The sequence below is a fragment of the Alternaria metachromatica genome, assembly GCF_023757995.1.
Source record: "Alternaria metachromatica strain BMP 0045 chromosome Unknown scaffold_19, whole genome shotgun sequence".
NCBI lineage: Eukaryota > Fungi > Ascomycota > Dothideomycetes > Pleosporales > Pleosporaceae > Alternaria > Alternaria metachromatica.
In genome coordinates this window covers 259,990-278,225 of record NW_026055510.1, presented here as the reverse complement: position 1 = coordinate 278,225, position 18,236 = coordinate 259,990, and the positions used below count along the sequence as shown (strand labels likewise).

General features: G+C 52.2%; 10 protein-coding genes across 10 annotated transcripts; 5 read left to right on the top strand and 5 right to left on the bottom strand.

The window, feature by feature from the left end:
- Positions 1-907: 907 nt before the first annotated feature.
- J4E83_007589 (uncharacterized protein) lies at positions 908-1,814 on the bottom strand (the record flags this gene model as incomplete). The annotated part of the gene is made up of 2 exons (XM_049334492.1): positions 908-1,458; positions 1,511-1,814. The coding sequence occupies 2 exons, from the start codon at positions 1,812-1,814 to the stop codon at positions 908-910; spliced, it is 855 nt and encodes a 284-aa protein (XP_049186378.1).
- A 1,875-nt stretch (positions 1,815-3,689) lies between these two features.
- Positions 3,690-4,705, bottom strand: J4E83_007588 (uncharacterized protein; the record flags this gene model as incomplete). The annotated part of the gene is made up of 2 exons (XM_049334491.1): positions 3,690-3,776; positions 4,172-4,705. The coding sequence occupies 2 exons, from the start codon at positions 4,703-4,705 to the stop codon at positions 3,690-3,692; spliced, it is 621 nt and encodes a 206-aa protein (XP_049186377.1).
- Positions 4,706-4,944: 239 nt separating this feature from the next.
- Positions 4,945-5,626, top strand: J4E83_007587 (uncharacterized protein; the record flags this gene model as incomplete). Its single annotated transcript, XM_049334490.1, has 2 exons — positions 4,945-4,974; positions 5,027-5,626. The coding sequence occupies 2 exons, from the start codon at positions 4,945-4,947 to the stop codon at positions 5,624-5,626; spliced, it is 630 nt and encodes a 209-aa protein (XP_049186376.1).
- An 874-nt stretch (positions 5,627-6,500) lies between these two features.
- Positions 6,501-7,251, bottom strand: J4E83_007586 (uncharacterized protein; the record flags this gene model as incomplete). Its single annotated transcript, XM_049334489.1, has 2 exons — positions 6,501-6,789; positions 7,097-7,251. 2 exons carry the CDS (start codon positions 7,249-7,251, stop codon positions 6,501-6,503), a joined length of 444 nt encoding a protein of 147 aa, XP_049186375.1.
- A 576-nt stretch (positions 7,252-7,827) lies between these two features.
- On the top strand, positions 7,828-8,616 carry J4E83_007585 (uncharacterized protein; the record flags this gene model as incomplete). The annotated part of the gene is made up of 2 exons (XM_049334488.1): positions 7,828-7,982; positions 8,034-8,616. The coding sequence occupies 2 exons, from the start codon at positions 7,828-7,830 to the stop codon at positions 8,614-8,616; spliced, it is 738 nt and encodes a 245-aa protein (XP_049186374.1).
- Positions 8,617-8,911: 295 nt separating this feature from the next.
- On the top strand, positions 8,912-9,687 carry J4E83_007584 (uncharacterized protein; the record flags this gene model as incomplete). The annotated part of the gene is made up of 2 exons (XM_049334487.1): positions 8,912-9,039; positions 9,090-9,687. The coding sequence occupies 2 exons, from the start codon at positions 8,912-8,914 to the stop codon at positions 9,685-9,687; spliced, it is 726 nt and encodes a 241-aa protein (XP_049186373.1).
- Positions 9,688-11,188: 1,501 nt separating this feature from the next.
- Positions 11,189-12,865, top strand: J4E83_007583 (uncharacterized protein; the record flags this gene model as incomplete). Its single annotated transcript, XM_049334486.1, has 1 exon — positions 11,189-12,865. The coding sequence occupies one exon, from the start codon at positions 11,189-11,191 to the stop codon at positions 12,863-12,865; it is 1,677 nt and encodes a 558-aa protein (XP_049186372.1).
- Positions 12,866-12,945: 80 nt separating this feature from the next.
- Positions 12,946-13,424, bottom strand: J4E83_007582 (uncharacterized protein; the record flags this gene model as incomplete). Its single annotated transcript, XM_049334485.1, has 3 exons — positions 12,946-13,142; positions 13,231-13,323; positions 13,388-13,424. 3 exons carry the CDS (start codon positions 13,422-13,424, stop codon positions 12,946-12,948), a joined length of 327 nt encoding a protein of 108 aa, XP_049186371.1.
- Positions 13,425-13,846: 422 nt separating this feature from the next.
- J4E83_007581 (uncharacterized protein) lies at positions 13,847-15,462 on the bottom strand (the record flags this gene model as incomplete). The annotated part of the gene is made up of 2 exons (XM_049334484.1): positions 13,847-15,201; positions 15,255-15,462. The coding sequence occupies 2 exons, from the start codon at positions 15,460-15,462 to the stop codon at positions 13,847-13,849; spliced, it is 1,563 nt and encodes a 520-aa protein (XP_049186370.1).
- Positions 15,463-17,248: 1,786 nt separating this feature from the next.
- J4E83_007580 (uncharacterized protein) lies at positions 17,249-18,124 on the top strand (the record flags this gene model as incomplete). Its single annotated transcript, XM_049334483.1, has 1 exon — positions 17,249-18,124. The coding sequence occupies one exon, from the start codon at positions 17,249-17,251 to the stop codon at positions 18,122-18,124; it is 876 nt and encodes a 291-aa protein (XP_049186369.1).
- Between the last annotated feature and the right edge of the window lie 112 nt (positions 18,125-18,236).

The window sequence follows — 18,236 nt, the reverse complement described above, 5'->3', positions numbered from 1 at the left end:
AAGCTTACCTATCTCATCGATATCAATCTCGAAGATCAGACGCAGGTCTCGCTGGGTATGCTCGCCAGCCATGACGCTCCGGCAGCACGAGAAGAACGCGTCTGGTCTCAATCTGGAGGGAACGGAAGAGCTTGTGGTGGAATGATCTTGGTCCAAACAAAACTGCGAGGTAGTATCTTTGGAGAAGTAGAAATATTAGCGCTGTATCATTCCTGAAATTAGGAGTGCTGGTGGCCCCGGGGGCCTCTAAGCGACCTGTGGCTGAGTGGTATCGGAAACGGATCGATGGTCCAGGCAAACAGCAGAAGGCAGCCTTGCGAATCAGGACGGTAGCAGACCTGGCGAGCGCATGACACGACCACCCGAGATAGTTGCCCTCCTAGCATTGAAGCTTGCTGCACCTTTGATACGACGAAGCTACGAAGGCATTGTCGAGTTTGCGCAAGATAAAACTTGCCCATGATGAGGAACGCGACGAAAGGTCACCCGCTAGCAACAGCGAAGACTGGACATGGCAGCGTCGCGTCAAAACAACTTTGGGATGTCAATATCTGGATCGATGAACGGCCCGATGCACAATCGCAGGATATGTGGCTAGACACATAAGTCTTTGTGGGTAAACTGGTGAGGAATTGGGAGACTTTGAAACGATAGCTCATGATGTTTCGATTGATACAGGGGGTACGATACGTGGTGTTGTGGAGTTCAGATGATTCCGTTTTGGTATTAGTTCGAACAGGCGGTGAAGGAAACCAGGCGTGCAGTGCCGTCGCGGTACAACTAGAACACCAACACTCACCCATCCAGCTACCGTTATTCTAGTTATCTAAGTTAAAGGTCATCGCCTGGAAGTATCTATTACAATGTCAGTACACGCTGGTAAGAGTAAAATGGTGATGGTGTATTCTTACGCGATCACCATTATGAAGGAAGGCGTTGCGCTGGTACCCATGAACTGTGCTGATGCAGCCAGGAGCAGACAAAACAGCGGGATGATCACAATTCTTTGCGACTGTTCACCGACGACGGTGAACGTAGCGATTGGGGCGATCAAGATCAGTATGGCCAACACGTAGACGCATGCGTTAGCAACGCCTTCTACTGTACTCTTGGTGAAGATCCGGCGCCTGCTGTCTTTGCCATCGACCGGAAACCTTCGCTTGTACATCGGTAGTTTCGAAAAGAGGTCCCTAGGAGGTCCAGAGATGTATCTGACCAAGGGGTCCAGGACCCAATCGCAGATAAATTGCGCCATCGGCGAGAGGTTTTCGTTCTTCACGGTGGCCACATCATACGGTATACGCTCACCGCGCTGGCCATACAACAGTGAAGCCATCTCTCCGTTTGCTGCGCGCATACCAGGCACTTTAACACGATTGCAGGCGCGCCACAAGTCGAAGGCTTTCTTCGAGGGTGGCGAAGACGAAGTGAATTTCTCGGAAGTTTCGACAACACGTCCTTCAAACCCTATCAGCTATTGGGGCAACTCCAAACTCGCGGGTATACAAACCGAAAAGTAGTACAGCCTCGACGTAAGGCATCATGACCTCCTTATGAGTGGTCTCAGTGGGGGAGGGTTCCCCAGGCTGTACGCTCTTCTGCAGGTAGCAGTTGACGGCTCTCCTACATCGGAAGACCTCGCTTTCCACGTATGCTCGAACTCTAGCAAGATCTTCTGGTACTGTCAGGTAGACTCCAGCTTGTGGGAACTCGGCGATCTTTCCAAATCTGTCCCGGTGATCGTATAGAGCCTGGATGCGTTCCTTGACGGAAGGTCCACCACCCCCGAGCTCAGAGCAGGCTTGCTTTGACATGACGACGAATTGACTTGATGGGATAGGTGCAAGATATATTGGAAAAATTTGTGAAGGATGCCCTGCTGCCATCCAGCAGCCTTCAGTGGTATTAGTACGATTTGCTGACAGTCGACTTGTCTATCGGATGAGAGATGGCATCGCAACAAGGACTACGGACCTGTCGCCACCCTTCACTCCTCAAGAGCCTCATTCTGAGCTGTCAGGCAGATATGCAACACCAGAATGCCGCGCCGAAGCGCAGGGTGTGCATGAGCTGGCCTTCAAGAGGTCGAATCATAGCTCCTACGTCTCACCATCCACTACACCGCTTGAGGCCATCTCTGGGACCACATCAGTTGGACGCAAGCAAGTTCTCACCGGAAATGGGACTGTAGACGTTGCAATAGGCTCGACGACGAGCTCAGGGAACGACGCGGTTGCACATGGGTCGAGACAGCCACTTGTGTGATCCACGCGCGATCAAGGACTATGGCAAGCGCTGTATTCCGTGGCCTTGGGAGGCTATGCTGGTGCGTTGAAAGAGTCGACCGGGGTCGTGGGATGGTGTGTGGACATGCATGCTGAGGGGACATCCCCTGGAAGTTGATCATTACACGCTATGATGGCTGGCTCGACCCGTGCCGAAAGGTCCGCGCGGAATGGTTTGCAGTCGTAAGGATATTGTCAAAGATTGGAGTTGACATCTATGGGGAAGCAGCGCTGCCCAGGTAAAGCTCTTGACTTTAGTGCTCCTGCTAGTTGGCAAGCGAACCTTGGGGCCGAAGACCGCCAAACCTCGACAACCCCGCCGTCGAGAGTCACCATCTACGCTCTCAAGCCGGCAAGATAGAACCGCTGTTACTTCGGGAGCGGCTCACAGAGAGTGCGCGAATGAAAGTGAGCACAACAAGCACAATTCATCCCGGATTGCTGCGCAACAGAGTCCCGAGGTCTTCCAACAGCGACAGAATGGCCCCGGATCGACATTTCTTGTATGCCGCTGGCGCGCTTTCGCGGTATCAGATGACTCTGCCTCGCAGCAGTAGACGCTGTGCGACAATGGCGTTCTACGGATCACGATGGGCTGCATCTATCGAACAGTACGCTCATGACATTGCCTCCTTACGAGACGGTGTCCAGGGTTCCACGTCGACTGCACCAAAAGCCATGCGCCTGGCTATTTGCGATGATGTTGCCACCACCACGATGCCAACATCGATGACAAGCGCCCAAGTCTGCAGTGCGTACGGATCCTTCGGCCTTGATAGACAGCGAAGGCAACCATTACACAATTAGAAGCCGAATGACATCTTGTACCGGCCCTCCTCCACTGATTATCCATGCCCCTTGGGTCTTCGTGTTGTTCAAGCAGGATTGGTGGTTATGGGAGTCTACACCGCCTCTACGCTGAAGCTTTCAGCCTCGTCGTTGTCATTCCGAGTGCCAATCGAGGCTGGTTGAACACCTCGTTCATCACTGCAACCTTCTCTATTGTTACTGCGGCTATGTGCATGACGCTCGAGATCTTGGATTCGCAGAAGAGAGCAAGTACGCTCAGACATATCCCATACAGAAGCTGACATCACGCCTGACCTCATGACTTATCCCAGTGGAGAAGAAGGTCGTTGGGCTAAGGATCTGCAACAGTAGGCAGTGATTACATGCAGCGTAGCGAGCGAATACATTACAACACAGTGCATTGTAAAGAAAATTCATAATCTATAGAGACCGTGACATCTACCGAGTTGAAGCTGGCTTGTCATAATACCGTCTAATGCTCGACATGAAACAAGTATGTACAATCGCAATAGATCGTCCGTGAGAACAAATATCGGATAAGAGCGGATGCGATGTCACCGGTGCGACTGTTGGGATCTAATGAGTTTATCATGTCTATCCGAGAGAGCCTCCAAGAACCCAAACCTCGCCATTGGATACCTTGTCGGCGATGCTGGTCACTTCGACGTCGGCAGGTTGGATCTGCAGGTTCATGTTAGTAAGAATACACAAGACTTGCGGCAGGCCGGTCTGTTAGTGGCAAAGGTCGGCAAAAATCCAAAAATGGTCAAAAATGACCAAAACTTTGGCAAAAAAAGATCCTGGAATATCTGACTATAGCCAGACGAATGCTGAACAGAGTGGGACTCGAACCCACGCCACTTTCGTGACCAGGATGTCTTGAATTTTCATTCTAGACTTAACGTTAAGAAACCTTAACCTGGCGCCATAACCAGCTCGGCCATCTGTCCTCTGAAGGGAATTGATGGAAAGTTGACAACGAGATACGACTATATTGTTGGTTGTGTGGGCGTGGGACGAATGGTGGGGCAGTGCCAACGAGCGGGCGGGACCACCGACATAGCGGCATGGCTTACCTTCTTTTGGCCGTCTTTGGATTCCCACCAAATCTCATTACCGGCAAGCGTCTTGACCTTCTTGCCCTCCTCCCATGGGCTCTCTGGTATAATGTGGCGCTGCACAAAGCGCTCGAGGTTGCCCCGCGCTCGGTCTTGGCCGCTGGTGCCCTCGTATGCGTCAGCGCCAAAACTGTCATAGTCGTCGGGGTCTTCCCAGGGCTTCCTCTTCAGGTCGCGCATGATGCTGTTGTTCGGTGCCAGCACTGTGGCATTCTGCGAGGCGTTGTCGAGGCGGCCGGAGACTGCGTCGATGTCACGTGTCAGGCCGCTGAAGATGGCGATGTTCTGCGTCTTGCCGATGACATCTGATATGATAACACCAGTCGTCGCCTGGCCTTCAGGGTTGCTCATGATGTAGTCTCGGAGAGGTGACTGTTCGCTGAGGATGTTGAACGACTGGATGATGCTGTCGAAGGGGCGGGCTTGCGCAGACGTGGCAAGTGTGAGGGCGATGGTTGCGAAGGGATATGCGACGAAAGATACGGGCTTCATGATCGTTCCAGAGGGTGCATTAGGGTGTCGTTACAGGTTCTGGGTGAACGCGGCGTTGAAGATGGGAGCACAGACGTCATGCCGCGGTGAAGCCAAGACCTCGTGACCGCGCGACGGGTCCACGGGTGCCTTCCGAGCTTGGGGACCAACCCTTCTTTTCCTCACATGCCTTCACCAACGTGACACCCCGCGCCCTGGAGCGCGTCTGATCCACTCGCGCAAAAGTTCAAATACCCGCCATGGAGCTTCAAATACCAACCGTCACTACCGTGAGTGCAGCAGTCAAGTATCGCGCTCGTAACCAGTCGCTAAGTAGCTCAGGACGACCTACGCGCCTTCCATGCGCAACACTTCCCACACGCGCCGCCGCCAGAACACATACTACACGGCTTCGAGCCAGAGGTAGAAGTAGCTGAAGGATACTACGACGAAGCCGACGATGGGCTGGGCTACTACCCCGACGGCACGAAGCGCACCCTGACCGACGAGCAAATCGCCATGTTTCGACACTCCGAAATCCATGCAATGCTCCGCAAACGGCGAGTACGGAAGGAAAATGGCGAAATCTCTGACGACAACGCTGTCTCTGCAAGTCCAGCGCCGGCTGTTCCACCCACGCAAGAAGACCCCTCGCGCACGGCTGATGTCGACAAGACGCTGCCTGATGCGTCTGCAGAACCGAAGAAGCAACAGTGGGCGACCAACAGTGCCACATCAAAAGCCAAGGCCAAGAGAAAGCGGGATAGATACGCGAAGAGGAGGAAAGAAAGAAGGCTGGAGAGAGGCTTGCCGCGCAGACGGAGTGGGCGCGACGGTGCAGACAGCGGCGATAGTGACGATGGAAGCGACGAATGGGACGCCTGGCACCAGGCCAACGGGCCCGACGTGCAAAAGGACGAGACCCTCGATCTGGACTATTGAACGGATGACACCGATCACTGATGGTCAATCATTCATTCGATGCAGCAGGCCGTCCAGCCCAACTGCTGGCTTGGAACAGATACAACACAATCAGCCGGACCCAAGTTGTAAGTACCCTTCTCTCTTCACCCCCATATGCAATGATGAAACCCTAGTTATCATCCTTAGGCGTAGCCGGCGACAGGCTTGAGACGAGGGTGAAAGACTGCTTGCGGCCTGATCTCTTGACTCGTCTGGCGCTTTCCAAGACGACTCATAATCTTCTCACTGAGCACCACTTCTCTCCACAACCACACAACATACTATCCGTATCATTGTACTGACTGTTACAAGAACCAGGGTCAAGAAGTTGAGACAACGACATGTACCGGAAGGCGGGAAAGAGGCGCACAGCTGATCAGCAGCTTTGGTTGCGCCGAGGCATATCTAGCGACTTCTCTGGACCACGGTCACGGCACCTACAATCTATAAGAATCGGGAGAATTGATTGCATTCCAGCAATCAGTTAGGTATACCGTTGTGAGAACAAAATCTTCATTGAAGTCATGAAAGCAGCGTCTTCAATCTATCTCCCTGGTACCTTATCCAGAATAGCACTAACATCGAAGGCAAGAAATCTCAATATCCAGCACAACTTTTGATAAGTAGCTAAATGGGAGATCGCCGCAACGCTGTCAAGTGTCGTTATTTTATACGTGAGTGCTCCTGCCGTGTTGGACTTTAGTTGTTCAGCGAGTGAACCGTCTCCAACCCGTCGAATGAGATAGCCAAAACATCTCATCATCAAGTGATTTGAAGGACTGCAGGATCGAACCTATAGCTTCATTAGTATGGTTCCATGCGGACAGCTTCATATCTGGTCGACTTACAAGTTTCAACGACCAGACCATGGTAGATTGGTCTGGTGTACCTTTACTTCGACCGACATCCCTCGGATGCTTGGTTCGAGGTACTCGTGCACAGCCTCCTCCGTTCTTTCGCGGGTCATAATTGGATCTTGGGCCGAGTATACTTCAACTCGCAGCTCTTGCAACGCGGGGAGCGAGTCAGCAAGTATAAACTTGTTGCGCACAAAGAAGAACTTTGTGAGCTCTATGACGCTTTCGGGCGAAACGATGTCGAATTGTAGTATCGTGATTTGTTTGCGCTGCCGTAGCTTGAATCTTCCGAAGGATCTCTTTGCCCGCTGGACAGAAGATATGGAGAACACCGTGAGAGCCAACGGCATGATTGCGGTTTCGGAGTAGATCTGACGACAGGTTCTCAGAAGAGCAGTGGCGTTCTTCGGCTCTGCTAGTGAAGGATAGAACTTCCCTCTCGCATCTGTCTTATACAATTTCCCTCCCAATGCAAGCTTCCAGATTGTATTGCGGATTTCAGCAGGTATACGAAGCAGCGGAGAACTCTCATTTTGTTTGACGCTGACAGACTGTTAGCTGTTGCTCTTACAGAAAGACTAGTTACACTCACAGCTTTTTTTCATCACCTTTGGGTGTGACATTCAGTAAGCCATTTCGAAATTTGTGGTATCCGCGCGCCGGTCGCTTGATGACTTTGTTTGCGGACTTTTTGGTGACAGGTGCTTTCGGAGCTTTGTCGCCGGCGGCGGTCTTGCGGGGCGCCATTGATGGTTCAGGTCGTCGGAATTACTGAGGTTGTTCCAGCAATGCGCGGTGTTCTGGGTTGGGGTACAATCAAGAGATGGATTGACCTTTGAGGTAAAAGCGGCGAAAGACCTGGCAGCGGAGGACTACTACGAAGGCAACAGCGTAAGACTAGCGTGTGACCGTGCGTTGAGCGAATCGGCAAGCACGTGGCAGTGTCAGAGATTGGCGAGGGGAGGAACGATGTTGATGGTGATACGAATCACTGAGTATGGGTTGCTATCTAATATCCACGCCGTATCGTCGCTCACCTCACGCGACATGTATGAGCGAGCGCCGGTACCGTTGGAGATGAGGATGGTCAGTTGATTTTACCCTCTACTTCGTGCTGCTACTTGACATTATATCTGGTCTCACCCACCTTCACCTCCTACATCCGGCTCGTATCAGGTACCTCATCTCTTCTGACTCACCTAGTAAGCCCGACCTGCGCCTTTACCTAACCGCTAGGGCCCGGCAGTTCCATAAGTAGTAGTCTACTCTACTCCTTTCCTTGGACATCTACTCTACACCTCCTACTTCATCGACAGCCTCATCATGGCATCTCGAAAGCCTAAGCAGACTGCGACCGTCGCCAAGAGCATGAAGGCTTCCACTGGTGCAGGAGTAGCCAAGCGCAGTCACAAGAAGCTTCGCTTTCATGCAAACGGCCTGCTCAATGTCGAGCAAAAGACGGGGAAGTACCTCAAGATGTCAGTATTTCCATCGACTTGGGTTCAAATGGTTCACTGACTTGAACCTAGCGCGAGACAGAACCAGCGGGACTCCCCATTACTGCGGTTGCCAGCAGAAATTCGCCATATGATCTTCGGATACGCACTTGGTGGCAAGACATTCCACATCCATCACCTCGAATATCAAGGCATCGCAAAGAACATGACGATCTCAGAGAACGCCCTCGCTCTGCTCGCTGTCTGCCGACAAGTCTTTGCTGAAACCGCTTTGCTACCCTTCAGCTCGAACACCTTCTCAGCTGTACATCCCCAAGTGTTTAATATGTGGATCGAAGACTTTCCCTCGGTCTTCGCTGAAACTGTCACGTCGGTACGCCTTCATCCATGCGTAGAGTTCTCGCTTCCGGATCAATGGCGCGACATTCACGACGGCATACCAGATTTGCGAGACATGTTCCTCGGCCACGGAGATAAACGATTGTCTCCGAATCTGGTCTCTCTCAAGTGTGTACAGCTTGCTATTGGTATCACAAATGTAAGCCACAAGAAGCTTAGCAAGAGGCGATGGAAACGTGGCTGGGAGTTCATAAAAGGTCTGTATGAGACAGAGAACAGCGGGATCAAATTCACCAGGAGTCCGAGGAAGTCCTAGGTCATTGTGTGTTTCTTGGGGATTTGCGACGGTTGCTTTTCTTGTCCCTCTTTGGCAAAAGTTCTCGAAATCGGTCTGGTTTCATTGCGAATGCCGGAGTAAACTGCAGGTCCTTGCCTGGAAAAGCCTATTCATCTAGCGTCTTGTTTCACTAGCATCATGCATCTCTTATGCCACACAGCGAGCGGCTTTTCACTCCAAGCAGCCCTTATCTGGGATCTAAAAATTATACCTTCGGCTTATTCGTCTCCTCTCAACCGCTCCACCGACGCACCCGTGCAACTTTCAACTCAACATGTCGGCCGCTCAAATTACATCTCAGATCAACACATTTGACGACAAGCCTCGCCGAGGAAAGCGCGGTTACCACAAATCCAAAGATGGCTTACTAAACGTCAAACCCATAGGTAGCGAGATTGCTATGTAAGCTCAGCACCACCACATCTAAATTTACAATACTAATGCCAGTGTAGTGTACAACGCAACGCCAAAGAATCGCCCCTCTTACGACTTCCTGCCGAAATCCGCTCCATAATCTGGAAGCTTGCTATTGGAAACCCTATCATACGCCCAGCATGGGGTGGGCCCATTAAGCCACTCAGATACAGATCCGTGTTTGAAGAGCGTGCGTCTGAATTCCCCGCGCCGAGGCACCGCTTCGCCCTCCTTCGTGTCTGCCGCCAGATTTACTCGGAAGCTGCTGCGTATTCTCGCCAAATCAGCGTGTTTCGCTTCTACAACTTCGGCAGTCTACAATATTGGCTCAACCATGCCACAAGTGCTCAGCGAAAGGCCGTCCAGAAGGTACAGTTTGGCCGCTATGAGTACATATTACGAAGGTGGATGTCGAGAAACTTTGCCAAAGAATTGAAGAAATTGCCGGGGTTGACTCAGGTTGAGATATCGTACTATGGGTACAATGCTGAAGCAACTAAGGAATTACTAGATGGGTTGGACAAGATGAAGGGGAAACTCGGTAAGACCATGAACGTGAAGCTGGAATACCAAGCTCGGCAAGGTAGTCATGATTGGGTTTGGACTTTCTTGCATGGAGAGGACTTCAACGTGTAATGATTAGATAGAATCTTGCTGCAATTACCTATAATCGAATATTGAATACGTGGTGTCGACGCGCATGTCATTGACGTCTCGAAGCCCAGTCAATCTTGAACATCTTTCACATTTGCCAGATTTCTGACACGCGTTGACGAATGCAGTCTTGCGACTGTACCCAACATTGCCGATGAATCTTCGCTTTACGAACAAAGCTACCGTATTGCCCCGAGGCAGAGGCCCAGATGGCACTTCCCCCGTCCTCATGCCTAAGGGTGCCGGGATCGTCTGGTCGGTATACCACCTACACCGTATTGAGTCCATCTATGGTCCAGACGCAAGAGTGTTCCAGCCAGAAAGGTGGGAGAGTGGGGAGTTGATTAAGAAGGCTCGTTCCGGCGCTGGATTCGTCGACTTCAATGGTGGCCCAAGACTTTGTCTAGGTATTAAGCGAACAACGGTGTGTTTCTGAGTCGCGAAATGCTGATTCCGGATAGAGGATTACGCATTGATGGAAGCTAGCTATGCGGTGATTCGAATCCTCCAAGTCTTTCCAAACATCCGGATTGCCTCTGGGGTTTCGAACGAGCCTGTCGGAGCGGAAAGACAGACATACACTATTGGCATATACCCGATGGATGGTGTGCATGTGGATTTATATTGATGCAAGCGGTGTTCTTGGCGGTTATCACGGGGTTTGCACAAAGAAAGTGGGAGCCGCTTGTTGGCCATGCGGCGAGGAAGGGACGCGCGGAAGGCGGCCGTGGCACGCTCGGCTCACACGTCACTCCTATGGGGATGGGTTCTGGCAATCCCAGCCCACTTAAAGCTTGCGACGCGTTCAGCAGCTCGTGAAAAGAGTCGCAGTCGTTTGTTTTAGTATCCGCGGGCTTGGATGACGCGTTGCTCTTGTGCCTGTATGTGATTGGTATTCTTAAACTCAACCCTTATGAACGGTGAAAAAACAGGCTTTTACTTCTCTCGAAGGTGTGATTCGTGGAAGTCGCGGATGTCTTGTCGCACAAATAAGAGCATTCGTGCAGCTTGTGGCTGTCATGCATGCAGCCAATACGCCGTGGGCATATCTTTCAGCCTCGCTACATTCTCAGCCTTGCATGCTTACCATGGAAGATATAGCCGCCCTTGAGCCTTTAGTGTTGTGTTGATATTGCTTGTGAAAACCAACAGCCTTGCAACTGACGGGTAGCGGCGAAGGCGCCGTTTGTACACAGATCGAGAATATGACTCCCAAGGCCCCAGCGAAGAGTTTGTCAAATAGGATGCGCGGCTACAAAGCGATACTGATAGCCTTGAAGTAAGAGCACGGCAGCTGCATCTCGTTCGAACTGACAATGCCATCAGAGAAAGAGTCGTGGTAGTCGCCAAGAATATATACGCCAAGATCAGACACCGTCCAGCTGTGGCGACCCGACCGGGCTTGGAATTCGCCGACTACTGGATGCTGGCCATTCGCGTATCTGTCATCGGAATTATAGTAACCGGGATCTCGCTCGGAGCGATGCGCACATACATCTCCATAGGCCTGACCCGTGTGTTCGGTGAAGAAGTGGATGCGGATCTCAAGCTGGCCTTTCTTGGTTTCTTTAACAAGAGCCTCGATGTCCTCTTGGTGAGCTCCTTGGAATACATGGCTTCATTCTTCATCACAGTCTGGATGGCACAGACTACAGCAGTGGGTGATAGACGTGGTGTGAAGTACAGCGACTTTGGTTTGAGAGAGGAGTTGACGAAGCCGTGGATGACTGTTAGCAACTTTGCCACAAGGTGGCGAAGGTCTAGCTTGAGCTGGAAAAGCGTTGCCCGCTGTTTGCTTTGTCTCTGCGTATCTGTCTCGGTTATGTTGCAAGGCCTGGCCGTGAACACTGTGGCTATACCGAAGAAGCGTTGGTATCCTGTTTATCAGAAACGTTGGAAAACAACGGCACAGGACCGAACGACAATGAGAATCGAGCATCCTAAAGTATCACTCCTCGGCGTGGACTGGCTAAACATCCTCGGTGTCGGCCAATCCAATATTGGAGGGGAAGGCTACCCACCATGGGACTGGGCGCTCGGCATGTCCGCTTCTCTCGCGTTCGCCGGCCTAACGCATGTTGTGTCCACGGTAAAGGAATCGCAGAAAGGCTGGAGACACGTATACAACTACCGGCTGGACGGAGATCCATGGAAGCGCTGGACTGCACTCAATACCGATTTCGGCCTATCAAATGGGTCAGTCGAGACGGCCTCCGCAGACGATGGGCAAGTAACCAGTGTCTACAACTGGCTCAAGGACGCGGACCATCAGCCAACATCTTCATCGATCGGTTGGACCGGTAACTTGACGCTCGTACTACCAGTGCTGAACACTGTCTGCACGCCAATGGAGTCATTGAACCCGGAGGCGTCAATCCTTGTCCGGCCGCCAGCTAGAAACGAATCGTCGGAAGCGGTGATCATGACCGATTTTGGACCAGTCCCATCCCTAGGCTTTGCCGGTGCCACTTGTTCCAGCTTGTTCCGACATGGATTATACGCAGTCAATGTGTGGATCGTGGACAGGGAAAGTCCCGACCTTAGCTTTAACCATTACGGCGCTGAATTGAACCAGAAGATTGTTTACAACCGCGCAACTGCAAGCGACTTTGATGTTGCCAATGGAGTAGGTATGCAGGCACGGGACGTCATGCCGAGGCTTGAGCTATTGGTTCCATCGACTAGATTACTGCCGCAATTCTTATTGATGAGTCGCAACCTACAGGCAATCGATCCACTTGTGAACTCCGACGCCATGGGCCTGTCGATCGTTATGGGGATCCTATTCCAGAACATCCTCAGCATGAGCAATAAGTACTGGTCTCCTCTTCCGTCGTCTCTGCCTTCTAAATCGGAAGATAAGATTGTATCCTATCCCATTCAATGGCAACTGTACGGGTCCAGTCCGCGTCTGAGCTGGGAGTGGGTAGCCGTTGCCGTCCTCGCGATCGTGCTGTTGTCGTCTTGCTTTGGCATATATCAAACACTGCGGTACTGGATGGCACCGGGTCCGTGGGTACAGCTTGATGGTATGATGATGATTGCGCAGCGAAGCCCAAAGCTTGAGGGCATCGGAGACGAAGAAACGGCGCGGAAAAGGATGTACTCAGTAGAAGAGAATGGGAGTGGGGTATTGATACTCAAGAGTAGAGCAGGGTAGTATATAGCCACCCTGAGTAGTTGTACAAGGCGCCATCGCCGTTTGATGATAGCCTTCTTTTCAAGAAGACTGAATGCTCCTCAGACACCATACCTGAACTCGCGCACCTTCTTCTGGTAGTAGTAAGTCGCCAGCGCACCAGTCGCACCCAGAGCAATCGGCACAGGCGCGCGTCCACCGGTCTTCATGATGCGCGGTATCGCAGAGCCCATCAACATGATGCTGTTGCCAAGCGCAAGTTCAGTGCCGTAATCCTGGTTCTGCTTGATACGGTAACCTTGGATCGCAGGTCAGCTGAAGCGCCCACAAGCAGCTGCATACGTTCAATGCAGCCAAAATCACGTTCTATGGGCTAAACAGCTTACCAGCAAGAGCGTACGAAGCACCCAATCCGATTCCGGCGACAAGGCTTGGTGTTGAGCGTGTTCGAAGATAGCCAGCAGTTCCTCCGACGGCCACTGCACATCATTTCTCAGTCAGCTCTCATACACCCAGACATGCAGATGGCGTCGTGACACTTACACAAGCCTGCCAATGTGAAAGACGGATGCTCGGCCATTGTTTCTTTACGTTGGTCTGATGAAAAGCGATGCTTGTGCGTGATGGTGTGCTGATGCGGCGCCACAGGATGAGGTGATTGGGAAGCTGTCCAGGGCCAGCACGGACGTGCCAAGACACCATGACACCATTACTCAGAAATAGGCAAGAATAGAGGATGCAACTAGCATGAGAATGACAACGTATTAAGTTCATTACTATATGTATGGGTATCTGGTGAGCGATCTAACGATAGAAAAAGGCGACCCGAAAAGAGCATGAGCTGCTGTGCGATGAATGAAAACCCTGCCACTCTTCCATACCAAAACGCCGAAAAGCAAGATCCTTCTCCAAGAAAAACATCGCGCGATAATCGTCAGGTTGTTGCGCAACAAAATTATCTTGATCTCATCACTGGTCCTCCCACGACAACCTGGAACATCTTCAGGTCACGATAGAATGGCTCACGCTGTACCTCGTGCTGGGCGGCGCGAAAGCCGAATAGCCGGGTGGCATCTCTTCCCGTGTGCCAACACTGGCGCTGCGAGCCGTCTCTGTGCTTGGAGGCGCAACACTGCGTGGAGAAAAGACATCAGAGGCAGCTCTGAATGCCGTCTCCTCGACACTCCTCGCCCTAGCATTCTCAATACCAGTATCACTGCCTTCGGCGCAGATCTGGATCGGGACCTTCAGATGTATACTGGAGCTTCCATGGGCGGAGAACTGCAGCGCGAGGGTATATGTTCGTGAGATGAGGCAGGAATGGAATGTCGGTATGAAGTTTTGTGTCATAGGAAGGGTGATTGGCACCAAGATCTGCGCTGTGTAGAAGGCACCTTGCTTGTAATCCTTGGATGCAGGTAGGATGCCAATCGCGAAGGCCTTCTCCGCTTCGCTCAGAGTTGAGCAATCGCTAATGCCGGAGTCGCGTCGAACCAGGCTTTCTGGACTAGGGTTTTGTGCCGCATCGTGCTTTTCCCACTGGGCGGAGGCGATGCAAAGGTTGGACAGCGGCACGTACTCGGAGTATAGGCCTTGCGACAGATCGAACCCAAGCGTAGACCGCGTTGGTAGATTCTGCCTAGGAGCTGAGGCGTAGTAGGTCACGACCTTCAACTTTGTCCCCAATGAACCGAGTTTCGGTGGTGCGCTGGTCTCCTCTGTGGGATCAAAACGGAGAACTAACTTGGCCATGGTCGTGATCGTTCTGCCCTCTGTTGATCTTGCGCCCGGAATGACAAGAGGTGGCGGCTGGATAGTCTTCGCAGATAATGTCCCGAGCTTTCCTTTGAACAAACCCTTCTTGACTGTCTTTTCCTGTCGCGATCGGTACTCGTCGTTGTGATCAATGTTCAGTGGGGGCTGCTCTGCAAAGGCTGGCTTCACGCGCACTTTCTTCAGCTTATCAGCAAGCACCGAGATGCCTTCTGATCCGCGAGTGTGCGCGATTTTGACTTGAATTCCGTAGGTGATCTTTGACATTTCCGGCGCAAGGTCATCAAGCAGTGTACTGCCAAAACCAGCAAGGTCGGGATCGCCAATGCTGGGTGGTAGTGAGAGATGTACGTCGCGTATGTGATCCGAGACTACTGGATGGGAGCAGGCTTTTGGAAGTAGTTGCGAAGGGATGGTAAATGTGAAGGGAAACTTGTAGGGTCTTCCAGCTTCAAAAATTCTTGGGGAGGGGAAGTTTGATTGGTCTATTGGCTGTCTAAGAGTCAAAAACCGGTGCTTTGCCTCTGTTCGTCCTGTCATTGTTGGCGTAGTCGTCATCCTATCCACATATACCTGGCTTGTACCTGTGTTATGTCAGATACGATGATTGCGAAGTTCGTGTGTGATCTGAGCTTACCAGTGAATGCGATGTCGATGTCCTCAAAACGAGTGTCGTGCGGTGCAGTGATGGTGACTGTTCCCTCGATTGTATCCATGGAAGAATAGCTGGTGATGAACTTGTGGCAGTGGCCATTGCTGTCGTTGAGATCGATCACGATGGTAGGCTGGCCATGATGCGAGATGTTGCGGACCTTGTAGCCGATTTGATTGCCCAGTGCCTGCATCCTGTCTGGTGGCGCAAACACTGATGTGTTCGATGAAGAAGACATGTCGATGCTGTCGCGTGCCTTAAGGTAGGCTTGCTAGTTGCAATAGCCAAGGCAAGGTCGCACCAGAAAGCGGGGAACAATCCTGCTCAGATAAGACGTCTCGAATGCGGAGAAGCTGAGAGCTGGGCAGCTGGGGTAGTGCGAATAGGCAGAGATCGGACTAGTAGGTGGCGAGTGAAGATAAGACGTCTGCTCCAGAACTGCACCACAAACAAGTGGGCCTTAAGGTTGTCTTATACATGGCACTCAGGCACGCCCTGGGTTGAGTCATTTGCAAGCGGCACAAAACTAGGGCTGGTAGGTGATGAGAAGGTTGCATGCTGCAGATGGATGATGCGCTGAGCGATGGCTTGCTTTGCCGTCGGATACGCGGGGGAGTCATCCTGCATCCATCACAAACCACGCCCTTGACTCCAATAGCGTCGTGCGCTAGGCCCATACAGGTGCCTGTCTCTACATTTCCGCAAAGCTGAGTACTGGACGACATCAGGACGTCTCCACAAGTCAAACGGTCTCGAATGTGCTTTTCTCAGGTTCCGTGATCTTGCCCGTCGCGAACGTGCTAGCTTGCGGCGCACCCACCAACCATAGCGGTACTCTGGCGGTCAGTTATGTGCCTCAAGCCAGCCTTACAGGAGCTCATGCCACAAATGTTGAACAAGCGCGACACGTTCCTGACTACTTGCGCTGAGAGTACACGACGGGTGGATACCTTTTGTCATAGACTTCATTGCAAATTTTCAACGTTATGCCGTTAAGTGGTAGAGTCAATAAACGTCGCGTTTCAACCTCATCCAACAATCGGGGCTCTCCGAAGTTGCGTTTGTTAGCAAATTTTCCCTTTCTTGCAGCTAAAAAAACTTCTAGAAAAGGGGCGGCGCCTGGTGGACCATCACAAGTATACTGACATGGTTGACTGTTGGCGGCTTAATTAGGTATGCATATCGGCGTCGCGGACGTATGAAACTTGCATGTAGGGCGCACGCGCACGCGTTGGAGAAGGGCGCGCTGGTGATTAATCAGCGCCCTTGTCTTGCTCCTGGCCACTCAGGACGGGCCGATGGCGGGAGCGGCTTACTTTGCTGTGAGATGCACGGCATAGCAGCTGAACTCCGATGGCATGCTATTCCGAAGCATGCAAGTTTTCCGTCATATCGCATTCCTAGCGGAAACGTATCCTGTGTCCGTTGGAAAAGCCGTGAGCGTGACTGTCGTTGCCTCAGCTACTGCAGGTTCTCCGGTGATAGGAGTTCCTGATGACAAAACAAAGCCCACCAACAGATTGACGGTAAGCAACGGCAGAGGTAGATGCGGTGTCGGAGGTTTGGCGACAATTGGGTGATGCTCTGCTGTCGATGCAGGTGGTGTTGCGGGATGATCCAGGGCACGGGCTGGGATGACGGAGGAACCTTCCGCGAACGTCATCTCGCCATCAGGAGCTCCGCGCTCAGCTATCGCAGCACCAGTGCAACTTCTCAGCTCAAAATTCACGATGCGGGTCGATCCCGCACGCGACGAAGAAGAACGCGCTCACCCTACGGCGTAGAATGACGATTGCACCTCACCCCTCACCCACTGCCTTGCGTCTTCACCTACCACCGTGACGGTGAACAAAACCCTGGAACCATATACACACTATTTCCTTGTACAACGGAAAAGCTGAACAGGTTTGCAGCCTCCATTAAGATAAAATCATGCAAATCAGGCGATCTAAAGTCAACGTAGGCTCCGGGTGTTTAGTATGGCCGAAATCCCTACTCCTCCAGCGTCGTCTGCGCCATCACAGCACGCGTCGCCCCTCCCACAAGCACGCAAACACCCGCTGAAGCCCGGTGGCCCAAGGGAATCTGATCTGATACGCTACCTCGACCATGGCGTCAACATCATCCAGAAGCGAGTGGACAACCGCATGACGAACCGAAAGCTTAAGCCAGCGCCGGGCGAGGAGGAAGGATACAAGGCGTTCTGGGAAGTCGCAAAAGACCTCGATGGCCTGGTAGATGTTGTCTGGGTATCTGGATCACCGAACCTCCAGATACCCTATCTGCTCAACCTCGCCGTCCTCACCGCCGACTTCCTCCCACTATTCGATTCCTCAACGCGTTCCGCTCAGGCTACTTTCCGTCTTCTCTCGAAACTCGACTACGCCTTCTCCTCTTTACTTACCGGGCACGATACTGCGACCGGAGAGTTCTTACCTGGGTTTGAGAATGGTCGTACAGTCACCACAACGGACAAGGTTCGCTTGAAGGGCGTTGTAGACCGGACCAGGCTCACGGTCACCCGTGTAATGAGCGGAGACAGCGTGGTCGGTGACGAGGGCGATGTAGGTGAGGCTATGGACACGGATACAGAAGGAGAAGCAGAGGCAGAGGCAGGTGGACGTCAAGGCACTGTGACTTTTGAAGGCTTCGAGGATAATGACGACGATGAGGAAGATGAGGACTGGGAAGAGCGCGGTGTTGCGAGTGTGTACGGAAAGACTATAGGCGAGTTAGGCGATGTCCTAGGCGGTCCACCGATTGGCATCATTACCGACGACTGGGGCGTCAACGGCACCGAGCAGCAAAGAAGCGGCGGAGGCTTCGTTGAGTCCGGGGGTGAAGTCGAGCTCTGATGCATGGTATCGGCTGCCGTCAGCTGCGCACCCTTTTGAGGCGAAATTATACGCAAACTAGGCGTTCTTTGTAAGTATCTCCTCGTGCGCATAGGACTCATTACGATTGGGA